This window comes from Malus domestica, chromosome 03 (genome assembly GCF_042453785.1).
Source record: "Malus domestica chromosome 03, GDT2T_hap1".
Taxonomy (NCBI): Eukaryota; Viridiplantae; Streptophyta; class Magnoliopsida; order Rosales; family Rosaceae; genus Malus; species Malus domestica.
The window spans coordinates 16,388,682-16,404,765 of NC_091663.1; the positions used below are offsets into that span (position 1 = coordinate 16,388,682).

Below are 16,084 nucleotides of genomic sequence, written 5' to 3' on the forward strand. Positions count from 1 at the left end.
TTGCTGGGCAGAGAGGAGTCCCACCCTCTGAGCTTCTGGTTCTTCTTCCTCCTTTTTCATTCTCTTAACTTCTCTTCTTCTGGGTCCGAAGCGAAATGCTCCAACGAATTTAGGGTTTTCAAGATTTCAGTGTCAAAGGGGTAAAAACTATTTTCTCTGTAATACTCGTCGTCAAGCTGTTCACATTAATTCTCATAACTGGAGAGATTGAATCTAATTTCCCCAAAATCGCCAGAAACCCAGAAATCGAAGCGTAATTTTCACCCAAAAATCAGAAGTGAAACAGCAAAACATCTCCATCGCAAGCCCCATCGCCATTTTCCCTTTCGAGTTACGCCCATTTTTCATTTACTAATTGGGAAGGGAAAGCGACCCAGAAATTTTCTCTTCTGCCAGAGTAAAACCCAGAAGCCTTTTCGGGTTTTGTCAACTCTGAGCTCACAAAAACCCGAAACGCCATTTGCGTGTTGGAGAAGAAAAAGCTTGTTGAGTAAGTTTTCTTAAAAAAGAATTGTTATATGGGTTATTGTTTTTACTTTCTTTGCTTGTTCTGGGTTTTACTGAATTTAAGTGTTTTTGGATTGCTTGTTAAATCTTTTTTCAGGGTTTTACTGGGAGCAGAAAAAATTGCTTTTGAATTTTTGTGCGGCTGCAAGGATTGTGATCACCAGACAAGGAAGGTAAAAGATCTTTCCCTGATTCCCTATTATTTTGATGAAGTAAAAGGATGGTATGATGGTGTAAAGGCTGTGAGTTTTGATTTTGTTGAAATGTGGGTATGAGCTTGAGGAAATTTATGTGTTTTTATGACTACAATGAAGTTCTGTTTGATTCTAAGAGATTGAAAGTACTGAAAAATTATATTGACCTCAACAGGCTTAAGATGGAGGCTAGAAAGATCTACATATTTTTTTTGTTTTTCGGGTAATTTGGTTGTACAGATGTGTTGATTGGGATTATGTTATAAAAGCATGAGATTGATTATGTGGACTTCTTGTGCTGTGGAGGTCGGTTGTGTGTTGATAACTTGATAGTCAATATGTTTACTGAGTGTGCTGGTGACGATTCACTATGAGTGAGGTTTAATTTGTTTAGAATAAGTAAGATTTAGTAATTTTGATGATCTGGAAATTTTGGAGACTGACTGGCGAATGAATTTGTTTTAAGGAAATTGGACTTTTACATGTTAAAATAAGAGTGACATCCAAATTAAATTTCATGCAAAATGGATTTAAGATGAAATTATGGTAAGTTTTCCAACTTAGGATTGTGCTCACCTAGTTTTCAAAAATGGGTTTGTTTGGTATTCTTGGTGGAGTCTCTCATTGAATGTTATGCACTAGGGAGAGTTAGAACAAAATTTTAACTAGAATTACAACTTCCGGAGGGCGGGGGTCATTGGGATTGTTATCATGGTGGTGGTGTACTTGTATTGCACCCTTGTGGTTGTGGGTAGTGCCCCTTTCAAGGCTGAATTCTGAGTGAAATTGTCTTTGATCCAAAAAAAAAAACCAGTGAACCAAGGGAGTGAAGTTGACACCTCAGTCTCTTCATGGATTATGGAGTACCACAAATTTTCCGCTTTCCTTATTCCCATATTTTAATGAGATGGCATTCTTAGCACCTTATATTTGTATATACTATTTGTCATCCGCCCTTTGAGTCCTGGGTGACTTACTAGAGCGGTCCGCACAAAGTTGTTGCCCCTTCTATGCTTTATAAGTGGAACACGGACATAAATCACATCACAAAAGAGAAAATCCGCAAGAAAATCTTGCAACCTAGTCATACACTGGTTACCATGCAGGTCTCAGTGCAGAAACATACTCCAAGGATGCTATCTAGTAGTGTAGATGCCACACAGTTGAAGGATCCTCATTCACTTGAAGTTCATCCGAGAGGTGCCAATTCTCACACTGACCCATCACACATTCCCCCTTCAACAGTTCAGGTGCAGACTGATTCAAGGCATCCAGTTGAAAACAGTGCTAGAAAATTTTCAGAGAGAGAATCTCTCTCAGATTCTGATGGAATGCAAGTCAGTCAAATGCCACCCTCTTGTGTGGTAGCTTCGGATCAAGAAAGGGAGTGCTCCTCAGTTCCTACGCAAGTATTTAACAAGCCACAGCAACAGCAACAACAATTGCACTATTCAGAGTCATCACTTAGTATGCATGGAAATGCTGGTGGTACTTTTCACCCGTATTCAGGGACAAGGATCAATACTTCTGCATTGCCTGTCAAACAGCAACCTTTTGATGCACAACCAAGGCAAAGTCTACAACATCAAAGCATGGGTTCTGCTCAGTCAGGTGGGCAAGCACATGGAATGAACATCATTAGTATGTCCAAAATGGGGAGTCAAAATTCTATGAATGACCCTAGTAGACTGGAAGGTGGATCTTGTTCTCACTTGAACAATAATGCTACTTTAGAACAGAATCCCGGTCCTTGTAAATCGTCAAATAAAGAGCAGAGTTCCGATCCCTTGTCATCAATGGCATATGTCAAACAGGGATCGTTTAATCAGACTATTAGGCAGCAACACAACCCCTCATTGCCTGATTCACAGGGATTGCCTTCTGTTTCTGCTGCACTACTTGAACAGGGAAATGCATCATCTGGAATTCCAATGAATGAAGTCTTAGAGAAGTCTTCTAGATTAGGCGCTTCAACATCTGTAAGCATTGCTCCTTCATCATCTAAAAGCACATTGCCCACAATTTCTGTTTCTCCTTCCCTCACGATGCAAGTCAATCCTAGTGTCTCGGTAATTCCATTCCCCTCATCTACATTTTCCTCTACATATGCTTTTGTTTGGTCATGATAGATACTTCCTATATTTTTATTGATGTGTTTTCTGAAGTGTACTCTATTGAGAACTATTTATAGAACTACGTACATGAGAGTGGCTACTCCTATTGTGGCGCTCTTTTGCAATGGTCGTAAAGCAGAAAATATGTATTTTGTATCTTTATGTCCTGTAATGTTTATCCGATTTCTCATGACTCACGGATGATATGACATATAACTGGTTTGGAGTGTAGTTGTTCATTAATCAGTAATAATACACCCCCTTGTTGTTAGGAAAGCTGAATTTCATTGAATGAATCAATAAAGTTACACTATTGTTGTTTATATACAACTATTTACTCTCTCACATAACTCTAACCTTATAACTAACTTGCCTCCTATTACAACAAACTCAACAAATTAACCAACTCTAAGTTTTATCACTAACCGAGTCTTTTACAATACTATCCTTTACATCCCCCCTCAAACTGAACTGAGGAGTACGAAGAGACAATTTGGATCGTAAAAGATGAAATCTGTCTTTGGATATTGACTTGGTGCAAATATCTGCAATCTGATCTTTGGTGCAAACAAAATGAACTGAAATGGCCTTTGACAACACTTTTTCTCGGATGTAATGGTAATCAATCTCAACATGCTTTGTTCTAGCATGAAACAAAGGATTCTTAGCAAGAGAGATTGCAGATTGATTGTCACACCCGAGTTGAGGACAATATCAGTAATCAACTGACATATCCATGTGATTTCAGCTGCAGTATTTGCTAGAGATTGGTACTCAGCCTCTGTGGAAGAACGAGCAACGGTTTGTTGCTTCTTAGCACTCCAACTCATGAGAGAAGATCCCGTAAAAATGCAGTAACCCCCAATTGATCTTCGATCAGCATCAGAGAAGGCTTTGAGACCTGGAACAGATGTGGATTTGGAAAACCAAAGACCAATGTCAATAGACCCCTTGAGATATCTGAGAATTCGTTTGACAGCCTGAAAATGGGATTGCCTTGGACTGTGCATAAACTGACAGACAAGATTGATTGCAAAAGATAAGTTTGGCCGAGTCCAGGTTAGATACTGTAGAGCATCAACTAAAGATCGGTATTCTGCAGGATTTTCAAGCAATGGAGATGAGTGATCCAACTTAGATGTAATGAGAGGAGTTACACATGGTTTGGATCCATCCATGTGAGCCTTCTTCAAAAGATCCAAGATATACTTGGTTTGTGAAATAAAGATGCCTTTGGAAGATCTCTTAACTTCAATACCCAAGAAACAGTGAAGAGAACCAAGGTCTGTGATAGGAAAGAGTGAGCTGAGTTGAGAAATAACATGCTTTCAGGCTGCAGTGGATGGTCCTGTGGATGGTCCTGTGACAATGATATCATCAACATAAACCAAGACAAAAACCATGGGGTCCTTTTTGACAAACAAGGAGTGATCAGACTGAGATCCAGTAAATCCAAGATGTTTCAATGCACCATGCAGTTTTTCATACCAGGCTTGAGGGGTCTGTTTAAGTCCATATAGGGACTTATGTAATTGACACACATTAGTGGAATGAGCTGCATCCTCAAAGCCAGGGGGCTGTTGCATAAAGACAGATTCAGAGAGAGTTCCATGCAAGAATGCAGTATTGAGGGTTTAGGTAGTGGGAACAAAATCATAGGAAAGATGAGAAGGGAGAGGATGCTTGGTTGCAGAATAGGCTTTGGGTTTGTAAATACCAGATTTGGACCTGGTTTGCATGGGATGGGTATTAAGAGGAATGGATAAAGGTGAAGATAATGAAGGAGCTGCAGGGATTGGAATGGATGAAGTTGATGGAGAAAATGAAGTGGGTATGGTAGAAGGTTGTGAGGAAGTGAGGTGAGAAGGAATGGTATTGGAAGATAAAGATGCACTTGGGAGAGTAGGACACTGAGAAACTGCAATATTATGAAAGGGAAAACTGCTTTCATCAAAGAGCACATGCCTGGAAATATATAACTGGTTTGTACTAAGATCCAGACATTTGTAACCTTTGTGATTGAGACTATAGCCTAAAAACACACAGAGCTTGCTCTTGGGATCTAGCTTAGATTTGGAATAGGGTTGTAACCATGGAAAACAATTGCACCCAAAAGTTTTTAGAGTGGTATAGATAGGTGATCTGTGAAATAAACATTCCCATAAAGATGATCTGGAGGCAGTAGGTAATCGATTAAGAAGAAAGATAGTAGTGGAAAAAGCATGATCCCAATAGGGATGAGGAACTTTGGAAACTGTTAACAGTATTTTAGCAGTCTCAACTAGGTGTCTGTGCTTGTGCTTAGCACAGCTATTTTATTGAGGAGTGTGAGGACAACTTAGTTGATGACTTGTACCATTCTCAACAAGAAAGTTTGAGAATTGAGTGCTAAGAAATTCACCTCCAGAGTCTAAGTAACAATTTTGGTATGAAGCAGATTCTCAACAAGACCTTTGAATTTAACAAAAGTAGAGAACACATCGGATTCATATTACAAGGGATAAAACCAACAATATTTTGTAAAGTCATCAACAAAGATGACATAGTATCTGAAATCATTCACAGAGGTAACAGATGCTGGCCCCAAACATCTGTGTGTAGTAGCTCTAATGGCTTACTTGTATAACAAGAGACAAGAGTAAATGGCAATCTAGAACTTTTACTTAAGGCACAACTATGGCAAATAGACTTGTTTGAGCCACTAGACAGAGAGATACAAGATTTAGCAGCCAATTTATTTAATATCTTCAGAGAAGGATGGTCAAGTCTTTGATGCCAAAGATCTCTGGAAGCATGAACAGAAGCAGCAAGAGCATTATGAGGACTGAGCATAGAGCTAGAAGATGGTGGCTGAAAGTGATAGAAACTATCTTTTACAGGACCTTTAAAAAGCATCCTCCCCTGAAGAAATATCCTTCACAGCAAAGTGAAAGGGATAAAGATGCATAGAACACCAATGATCAACAAGAAACTAATTTGCAGAAAGCAAATTGTGTTTCAAATCAGGAACATGTAACACGTTACTAAGTTGAAATTTGTGATGAGGAGTAAGTAATGTAGAGGAACCAGAGTGAATAATAGGCAAACCTTTGCCATCACCAATGTAAACTTGCTAAGGTCCGGAGTAAGGCTTTGGATTTTGCAAAGTCTTGTAGGAATTTGCCATATGATTGCTAGCGCCAGAATCAACAATCCAGGTAGGTTGAGTTGATTGTGTGCTTGCAGCCATATCAAAAGGAGAAACAGTGCTGGAGTGATTGGAATAATGTGGATTCATGCGCTGAGGGCACTCAATTGCATCATGCTCATATTGACGACAAATTTGGCATGGAATCTTTCTTCCAGAGAAATTTGAATTGGATCGACCACCATGATTGTCCCTTTGATAGTTGTTACGAGATGAATTTGATCGATAGTTATTAGATTTGAAATTGCCTCGTCCCTGAAAATGTCTAGGGCTTGAGAACTGGCGATCACCACCACGACCTTGTGATGTATGTTGAACAACAAACGCCTGAGACGGGGGAGTAGGAAGAATGCCAGCGGTGGAATTGAAGGCCTGAATTTGCACAGATGAAGTAACTTTCTTCCGATTTGTCACCTGAATCTCTTTACTGAGAAGAAGACCATGAAGTTCATCAAGAGTGGTGGAACCAAGCCGGAATTGAATTGCATCAACAAACAACTCATATTCTGGTGGTAAACCATGAAGAGTAACGGAAATGAGTTCGGAATCTTCAATCGGAGCACCAGCACTGACAAAAGCATCAGCAATTTCTTCGATCTGTTGAAGATAGTGAGCGGCAGTGGAATCGCCTTTCGAGATGCTGCGCAGACGTGATCGGAGCTCATGGATGTGCGATTGAGAGGCCGTCGCGAGGCGCGACTCCAATTTTGCCCAGAGCTCTCTGGATGTGGTGACTCCAACAGTGTAAGGAATGATGGATTCAGAGAGCATGGAATTGATCCAGATTAGGATGTTCTGATCATTCTCAAACCAAGAAACATATTCCGGATTCAAGATTCTATTTCCAGCAGCATTAGAGGTGAATTGAGGTGGAGGAGGTACTGAGCCATCAAGAATTCTGGTGAGGTTATAGCGATGGAAGATCGGAGCAAACAGTGCACTCCAGGTAAGGTAATTGGTTGTGGTCAGCTTGATTGGCACCATAGATCCAATATTTTGGATCGTAATTGAAGGTGTAGAGAGAGAAGAACTGGAATTGGAGAGAGAAGAAGGATGAATCTGCGTCGCCGACTCAGAGGAAGGAGAAGCAGAGGCGGCCATGGAAGAAATTAGGGTTTGGAAGAAAGCTTAGCAAAGAAGCTTTGAGCGGGAAAGCCTAGCAGAGAAGCGTTGAGCGGGAAAGTGTAGGATTTGGATCAAGTCGGTGGACAAATGGCGGGTGATACCATGTTAGGAAAGCTGAATTTCATTGAATGAATCAATAAAGTTACACTATTGTTGTTTATATACAACTATTCACTCTCTCACATAACTCTAACCTTATAACTAACTTGCCACCTAATATAACAAACTCAAAAAATTAACCAACTCTAAGTTTTATCACTAACTGAGTCTTTTACAATACTATCCTTTACACTTGTTTCCTCATTATATTGTTTTGATGCGCCTTATTGGATGAGCTAGTTTCATGTTTTAACTTCCTTCAGCAGTTTACTTTGTCCTGCAATATGTTTGTCTTTAAAAGTCGATTTTCACTTGGTATGAACAGGATGATCTTTCCACTTCATTAATGGCTGATGTCTTTTCTGCTTGGCATTCTTACCAGTTAGGCCCTCGGATAACATCTGGAACCTCTCCTTCTGGGGCTTGTAAGAAAACCCTTCCAAAAAAACGTTCTCTTGGCCAAAACAAGCCACTCGAAACACTTGGTTCATCACCATCGCAATCAAGGTAAAATAAAATTTAATTGTTGTGTCACAGTTTGAATAATCTCATTCTCTATTTCCCTATAACTTTCTTATGTTGTGGGTCTCCTCAGTAAGAAGCAAAAAGTATCTGGGACCTTTGTTGATATAGCAGAACTGAATGATGTCACTTCTGTCAGTGGAGTCAATCTCGAGGTACACTGTTGACATCTTCAATTCTTCTATATTATGGAGTTTTAGTAAGTGAAAATCGACACCTCTTTTGTTTAAATTTGCTCAGAAGTCAGAACCCATTGAAATTCTTGATGAAAACAGGAAGAGGAAGAGCTGCTATTTTCAGGGCCCAAGAAGCATAGTAAAGCTTCAGAAGCCTCTCGAAAATTTGTGCAAGAAGAAGAGGAAAGGCTGATTTTGCAGAAGGCTCCATTGCAGAAAAAGATAGGGGAAATCAGTTATAATTCTTTGCTTATCTATTTATCATAGATGTGTCTTTTAACTTTTTTATTTTATGATAAACTTCTTAAACAGTGTTCCTCTCACGAAAAGTAATATTAACATGATAGGACTTACACATGTGTCTTTGATAGTGGTCAAATGCGGTTTGAAAAGTGTACGACACGATGTAGAGCGATGCTTGTCAATGGTGAGGTGCTAACTACCATGTTCTTTATTATTATGAAAAACTCACACGTTATCTTATTCCCCTGCCAACTTAATCTTCAGTGTGTTGAAGAAAGGATGAGGAGGCTTATAAATACTTTGATCCTACTGTCAAGGCAGGTTTGTTTTTCAATTTTTGTTCCTGCTGAACAGGAATTCTCTTGCATTATATATTTCCTTACTTCGATTCAATGTCCTTGTGCTAGTGGGTTGATGCTGAAAAGTCAAGACACCACACTATTACTACCTCTGATGTTCGGCAACAAATTATTGATCTCAATCGGAAGCCTAGAGAAGAACGTAAAAAGAAGCGGGCTGAGGCAGAAAAGCTCTGGAAGCTTAATGAAGTGAGTCTCCCTTTAAACATTATATTTCATATTTTTACAATGCACACATGATAAGCGGTAGGTCTCGGGTTCGAGACTTGGGAGCAGTCTCTCCATAAATGGGGGTAAGGCTAGCCGACATTCACCTCTCCCAGACCCTGCGTAAAGCGGGAGCCTTGTGCACTGGGTACGACGACACATGATAAGCTACTAGTGCAAACTATATATTACATACATTTACGAGTATATGTGTATGATAAGGAGAAGGATGAAGGCCATCCTAAATCATTTAAGGTATGAGGAATTCACTCAGCCTTAAAGGTATACATCTAAAACCAATAGATCATTTAGTCTTCTGTGGCTTCCGACTTGGTGCAGACAAACAAAAAGGACAATGACAAAATGAGGACAGCAGCAGCAGCAAATGTTGCTGCCCTTGCGGCCGTTGGGGGAGATGACATGTTCTCAAAATGGAAACTTATGGCACAAGCACGGAAACAACGTGATGGTGAGATTGATGCAGCATCTAGATCCCAGCCAGTTCAAGGTGTAAACCGCACACCTACATCTACAGCTGGAAGAATTATGGAGAGTGAAGAAGCAGAGAAAAAGGGTGTTGCTGCTCCTGTTGCTGCAGCTGGTAAGTATCATTTAGCTACATCGTTTGTCAAATAAATGATTTGGTAAGTATATAGTAGCCATATGTCAGTACCTTCAGATTTCATTATTCCTTGGCAAACAAAGTGAATCAGCAAAGGGGATTTATTCTATAAGATTGATGCTAACGGCAAATGCACACATCTTGGATTTACACGAGTAACATAATACAACTCTTCTCATTTCATACAAGTGGACGAGTTGGCATATATTCATTTACACATAATTATCTGAATATTGGTGTAATCGCCTCGGACTACAAAAGTTTATTGAGTGCCATGCCCACAAATTTGCTTCTATTTGTGCAATGTGTACTACTTTTGTTTACAATTTCTTTGAATGCAAGGAAATCGGCTTGACAGCTGTCTGCACGAGAATCCTTTTGTTAATCTCCGAAACTAAAACAGGGCAGGTGTGGCTTCCACCAAGGAGCACCTTTGTTTTGATTAGAGTAACATAACCATCCTTCTAATGCTTTTACCCAGGATGCAAGCAGTGTTATAATTGTTTCTTTATCAAAATCGCTTTTTAGTTTTCATTTCTTTTGGCAAATTCCCGTTTGCCATCCATAATTCAGAGTCTATATTTTGGCTGGATGTTTGTTGTGAATGTTTTTCATTTGGTGCCTTGTTAATTGCCCGTTTATGTATTTATATGTTTATACTTTGCGCAGCTACTTCCAGAAAAGCCGGAAGTAACCAAGTTACCACGACTCAGACAAGGATGGCTCGTAGTATATCAGTCAAGGATATGATTGTTGTCTTGGAAAGGGAACCTCAGATGTCGAAGTCCACTCTGCTGTATCGGTTGCATGAGAGAATCCAATCCGACACTGCTATCGCTTCGTCAAATTGAAAGAAAAGAAAAACAAGGAGATCCCATACATCAATCTGTCTCAAGGGTTCTGATGGCCTTATCACCCCATTACAGGGGAGCATGAAATTGTAAAATTTGCAAGTCTCTCGACAGGTATGAATCAAGTAGCATCACAAAACTAAGAGCTTATGACATTGGTCACATAATTTGTCAAGGAAATCCTTTTTGTTGACGAGTTTGTATACAGGCGTGAACCGGTTCTTAAGTAAAAAATCTCCTCTCTATTTGTTTAAGTTTTTATTTTGAATACTTCGATATATTTACACTTAAGGGTAGGGGATTTGGACTAAGGCACGCAATGGATTTTGTTATAATAATTGGTTTGAGCTCGCAATAGACATAATTGAACATAAGATCTTTTACTTACCAATGAAGAAAAATATTGTCCGATTGTAGTACTAGGTTGTTGTTTTCCTCTAACTTTTAATAGGAACTTTTGGTTTATTTATTATTTGCAGAAGTCGTGCGCGTTTGTGCGATTTCGGCAATTTCAACGTCTTTTGGTTGATATATTTTGATGGTGAAGGACAAAGTGAGTGCAACAAATGAGTGAAGTGAAACTAGAGGGGCCATTGAAGGCAGCGTGGAATTCGACCTATGTTTAGGGGACAAATTCAAGTTTTCCATCCCTTATTGCGATAAAACTTTGAACATCTGAACATCACATTGTCTCGTACGTATTTAACTTTGGCATCTATTACTAAAACCAAAATAACTGTCTTGGCAAATCCACATTCTTAATGCGTATAACGTATTTGACAAAAAAAAAAGAAGCGTATAATGTGTTTTATTTGTTTATTTTTCAATTGCGAATCTAAATTTTTTTTATTTAAACGTGTTGAGAATGAATTTAACGTTGATCAGAAAAAAGAATCAATTTGCAATATGGGGAACTTTGCCATCACATTCTTACATGGTGGAACATTAACTTTTTACATGGTATCAAAAATAGGTTGTCCCATGTGTGATGTCAACTGCCACATGTGCTCCATGTACCTATTTGTGTTGTCCACGTGTTAGGCTTGACAATTTGCCAACATGTGAGGTGCGTGTTGAGAATAAATCTCATATTGATGAGAGAGTGGACTTTGCAGGTGTTAGGTTCAATTCTTGTCGATGGCGAGTTCAAGTCAAACTATTATGACTGACTTATTGTGTGACTTTAGACTGAATCATGTAATCCTTCGTGTAAATACATCGTTGTCGTCGAAAAAATGTTTGTGGGTTAAAAAAAACTTGAAGTACTTCCTACAAGAAGTACAAATTATATGTTTCTTGTAAGAAGCACTTCAAGTACTTTTCGATGATTCACTTGCATTTTACTAAATATTGTTCAAAAAAAAAATTTCACAAAAAAGGTTTTCAACAATTTTAAAAGTACTTCCAAACAAAAGGTTAATTACACACACCCCTTGAGGTTTATTAAAATTTTACAAAACTCCCTCATATTTGAGACATTATACTAACACTTCCTCATGTTTTAATTCACTTTCACATAACCTCTTTAGTCAAACTTTTGTTAATAAATTGACAACTTTACTCTTATAACGAATTAATTAAATAATAAAGAAATATATTAGAAAAATAAATTAAAAACTTCTCCCTCTCTCTTTCTTTCTTTGACTTATTCACACCACCACCATTCTCCCCTGCCTGCTCACTGCCCAAATCCTTCAACTCCTCCACCAAGCATAAGTCATATATTTATGAAGAAGAAAAAGCCATCGATTGATCATTCCACTATGGAAAACCCTGCATTGTTGTTGGCACCGGAGAGTTCTGGCGCCGCCATGGCCATGAAAAGCAACCCATGTATTCTATGGGTTGTATGATCTGGAACCACAATCCGAGGAGGGAGCGGGACTAATCTAGATTGGGTTGGGATGGTTGGGTGGGAGCGCGCTGGGGAATGGGAAGTGGTGAGAGATGAGGTTCACAAATCTTATTTTTTTCGACATTTTTGGATTTTGGGTTCTTTGTTTCTCAAATTTTGCATATAATCTCATCTGGAAATACTACATTATGTTCTGGACCATGTGTATGGTTCATGCATACAGAGAACAAAGATTGGACCTTTTTCGAAAGGGTGGGGCGGGGGAGAGGAAAGGGATGAACGTGGCGATGGTGAGACGGCGTAAAAAAATTAATTTTTAAAAAATATTTTCTCTATTATTTAATTAACTAGTTATAAGGTTAAACTTGTCAATTTATTAGCAAAATTTTGACCGAAGGGAGTATGTGAAATTGAATTAAAACGTTAAAACATGAGAGGATGTTAATGTAATGTCTCAAATGTGAGGGAGTTTTGTAAAAACTTAATAAACCACACGAGGTGTTCGTGTAATACACCTTCCAAACAACTCCTAAACTATTTAAAAGAAGAAGTTAGAACGAAGGTCTCCACTTTAGGAAGTGATTCTCTTGCAGTAGAGGAGGTTAAACCTTTTTGAAGAATATGGGAAGCTTCTTATTAGTCGCAGCAGCTGCTTCAAGAAGGTATTATATGCATTTACATATATAAAGGGACAAGACAAAAGCATGAAGCTTTCATAATATTGGTTACTTAGTTTATTACTTCTAAAAAAAAAAATTTAATATAAAATTTATTGAAAGTAACTAAAATTAAAACAGAAGACAGAAATATAAAATAGTCAATTACGACATGCGTAAGCGTATGATAAAAGACTATTTTTTTTATAAGTAAACTGCCAATATGCCTCTTGAACTACCACCTAACTTTCAATTTCCCTCCTGACCTTTTTAATTGAAAAATTAAGGATTTAAACTAATTTTTTTGGCCAATTTACCCCCTGTTGTTAATTTTTCATTCATTCCATCCAATTAAAAAGTTCAAGGAGGAAATCAAAAGTTGAGTGATAATTCAGAGGGCAAATTGGCAGTTTAGCCTTTTTTTATTGAACAAAAAGAATAATTGTAATTAGTGTTTATGTTTTCTTCTATTCACTTCATTCCCATCAAAACTAGTTATCCAAATGTATCAAATTAATAGACGGTTGATTATGAGTATAGTACTTCACATTCACATTGTTGATTTGTTTCATACGTTTGTATGTATAAATGATCTCCAATTCGAATGATATTTTTTGTAGTAATGATTTTTAATGAAGAATAAAAAATTGAACAATTCCAATTATGATATTTATATCACTAAGATACATTATTCACAAATGTTGAAATATGACATTCTCCTTATCGAGAATGCAAGTATTATTCATTGTACTAATGTACTTAGTGATAACACATCACGACCCGAAATGTCCACCTGAACTTCGAATTGAGTTGTATTAGTCGACACCAGAAAGGTGACTAAACCATAAAGTGTAGTGATGTGGAAATGTGAGTAAATTTAAACCTTAAAGTGCCTAAATGTACAAGTGCACTTGTGAGCGGGAATGAACTAATTTCACATGTGATGTCATAGCATAAGTAAAGTACAATAAAATTAGAATAAGAACTGCACCATCGGAAGTAGTCTCCGATATTAGCGTTTGCCAGAAATCCTTGTCAACATGAACACTGCCGCTAACTCTTGGAGGGGCAAAAAACAAGGGTGCATGAGCCTAAAAATAAAATTTTGTAAAACCTTTTTGAAAATGTAATAACTCCTTACCGTAAAACAAGTATAGTTTCCAAACATAATATACTACGTATAATATGAAAATACTTACCATAAACAGTAATATTCCGAGAATGCAATACTTCATGATATTTCGTAAATAAACACCTAGCATCTGGTAATCACAATATCTTGCATATCGAGTGCTCATCGACATATGCTGACACACAAGTTCATGCATAGATATTCTGACATGAATAAAACTGAGTGTAATAATGATTTACGCTCTAGTACCACAATCACGTGAAGACTAGCGCTATGCACATCACATATAAGTCTTAACTGCCTATCGCAATCTAAGACAAGACTGACACTTACAATAGATCCAAAGTGAGAGTACGATACGATATGAACATACACGTGAAGCCTGGCCTTGGCCCGAGTGAGTACAAACACCAGTGTAGCACACGATGAGCAAATAATGTAAATATAATCCTTGCAGCGATAAAATCGATAATTCTAGTCAACAATACTATTCATGGTCGTAGATATAATTAAGGTAACCCATAATAATACGCATACATGTGCATCCTGTAGGATGTAGCATAATTTCATAAATTCCGTCAATACACTAATTCTTATAAACGTTAATCTAATCTAGACGTAACGTAGAAAATATATAAATGAAAACTAAATAAATATATAATATTTAAAAGCAAATACCCACTCACAGGTATATGTACCCGTCCAACTATTGTGCTCACGGTACACCTTCGGATGGTCCTCTCCTAAACAGAAAATTATTGCGCTAATCAATAAAGTAATAATAATCAAAGTAATAAACTTAATTTCCCCTAATTTGCACAAGAATGGGATTTTCGTCGGAAATTTCTAAAATAACACAACAGAGTCATTTCTTAACCATTTTTCCCACATGAGGTATCAAAATGAAACTTAGGACGAGGGGAACGTTTTTATACCTTTTTGAGAGAACAAAACTTGGTTAGAGGTGACGGGAAATTGGCTTAAAAGTCATTGCCATATTCGGGACTTTCTAGACATAGCGGGTTTCGAGCATGCTGTTAGAGTATAATCAAGGGTAGATATAGTGCCACTTGTCAGCTCAAGATAAGAGTAATTAGTTAGGATTGTTGGAGAGGCAGTTGTGATGTATGGCTTCTCTATAAATACTAGTGTGATGTAATAGCTTAAGTAAGAAGAAATAGAAATACATTTACCGAACGCGCTCTCTCTCTCTCTCTCTCTCTTTCTCTCTAAGTTCTGTTTCTCTCTAACTTCCTTCGTTTTCTTGGTTAATGGCTAATGCTTAACATGGTATCAATCGCCGGAATTGCTTGCGCGTCTTCGATCCTCTAGTTGCTTCCGCTACTCGCTGCTCGTCGAGTTCTTCGTCTTCTTCCCACAGCCATTTCTGCACTTGGTGTTGTGGTTCTTCTAAGATTGGATTGGTTTCTTCTCATTCGATTTCTAGGGTTTCTAGTATTGTCCTTCGATTCTCTTCAAGATTACAAATTTTTCTGCCCGCCAGGTGTTTGTGATATTGCCTATGTTAAGTTTCTCCATTGATATACGAAATTATGGTGACTGCTTCTCAACTTCAGATTGTTCAATCTCCCATAACATCTCTTGTTTCCACTGTTTCTGCATCTGTTCATGTGAAATTGGATGATTCTAACTACTTAAATTGGCAATTTCAAATGCAATTGTTATTGGACGGACATGGGATTATGGGATTTGTTGATGGATCTACTCCTTGTCCTGCTCGTTTTGTTCAACGTTCTGGAAATTCTGCTGTTGATCGGAACAATGAGCCTGGTTTATCTACTGTGGAAAATGAGGATTACATTGTCTGGAAAATGCATGATCGGGCTTTAATGCAATTAATCACTGCAACTTTATCTCCGGTTGCTGTCTCCTGTGCTATTGGCAGTGTTAGTTCTCAAGATTTGTGGACTAGATTGAAGGAACAATTCTCCACTGTTTCTCGAACTAGTATCTTTCAAATGAAGTCCAATCTACAAACAATCAAGAAAGGGTCTGATAGTGTGTCTCAGTACTTGCAAAAGATCAAAGAAGCTCGAGATTATCTTTCTGCTGCCGGGGTACACTTTGCAGATGAGGACATTGTGATTCTTGCACTTAATGGATTACCTCCTGAATATAATACATTTAGGTGTGTGATTCGGGGCCGTGAGAATGTTATATCTCTTAAGGAGTTTAGATCTCAACTTCTTGCTGAGGAGCTCATTGTTGAAACTC

General features: G+C 38.1%; 1 protein-coding gene across 5 annotated transcripts; it reads left to right on the plus strand.

Annotated features, from left to right (window-relative positions):
- On the plus strand, positions 1–10,955 carry LOC103427247 (transcription initiation factor TFIID subunit 4b-like). 5 transcript variants are annotated; one of them, XM_017330083.3, is made up of 11 exons: positions 1–490; positions 605–680; positions 1,808–2,770; positions 7,609–7,733; positions 7,822–7,903; positions 8,024–8,159; positions 8,272–8,351; positions 8,432–8,488; positions 8,575–8,715; positions 9,073–9,334; positions 10,025–10,467. In XM_017330083.3, the coding sequence occupies exons 3-11, from the start codon at positions 1,835–1,837 to the stop codon at positions 10,204–10,206; spliced, it is 2,001 nt and encodes a 666-aa protein (XP_017185572.1). In that variant the 5' UTR covers positions 1–490; positions 605–680; positions 1,808–1,834; the 3' UTR covers positions 10,207–10,467. The 5 variants fall into 5 exon arrangements, 3 of the variants coding, with proteins under 3 accessions (XP_017185572.1, XP_070675159.1, XP_070675160.1); XR_011579296.1 differs by lacking the exons at positions 1–490; positions 605–680 and adding an exon at positions 10,686–10,955 and having other exon boundaries at positions 1,575–2,770; positions 10,025–10,320; XR_011579297.1 differs by lacking the exons at positions 1–490; positions 605–680 and adding an exon at positions 10,686–10,955 and having other exon boundaries at positions 1,575–2,770; positions 8,296–8,351; positions 10,025–10,320.
- Positions 10,956–16,084: the final 5,129 nt, after the last annotated feature.

Bases quoted from the DNA above. Each gene is read 5' to 3' on its own strand.
- LOC103427247 (XM_070819058.1), top strand. From the start codon at position 1,712: ATGCTTTATAAGTGGAACACGGACATAAATCACATCACAAAAGAGAAA. The intron at 8,160-8,271 runs GTTATAATTCTT...TTAACATGATAG, and splicing joins GAAAAAGATAGGGGAAATCA to GACTTACACATGTGTCTTTG. The intron at 9,335-10,024 runs GTAAGTATCATT...TACTTTGCGCAG, and splicing joins TGCTCCTGTTGCTGCAGCTG to CTACTTCCAGAAAAGCCGGA.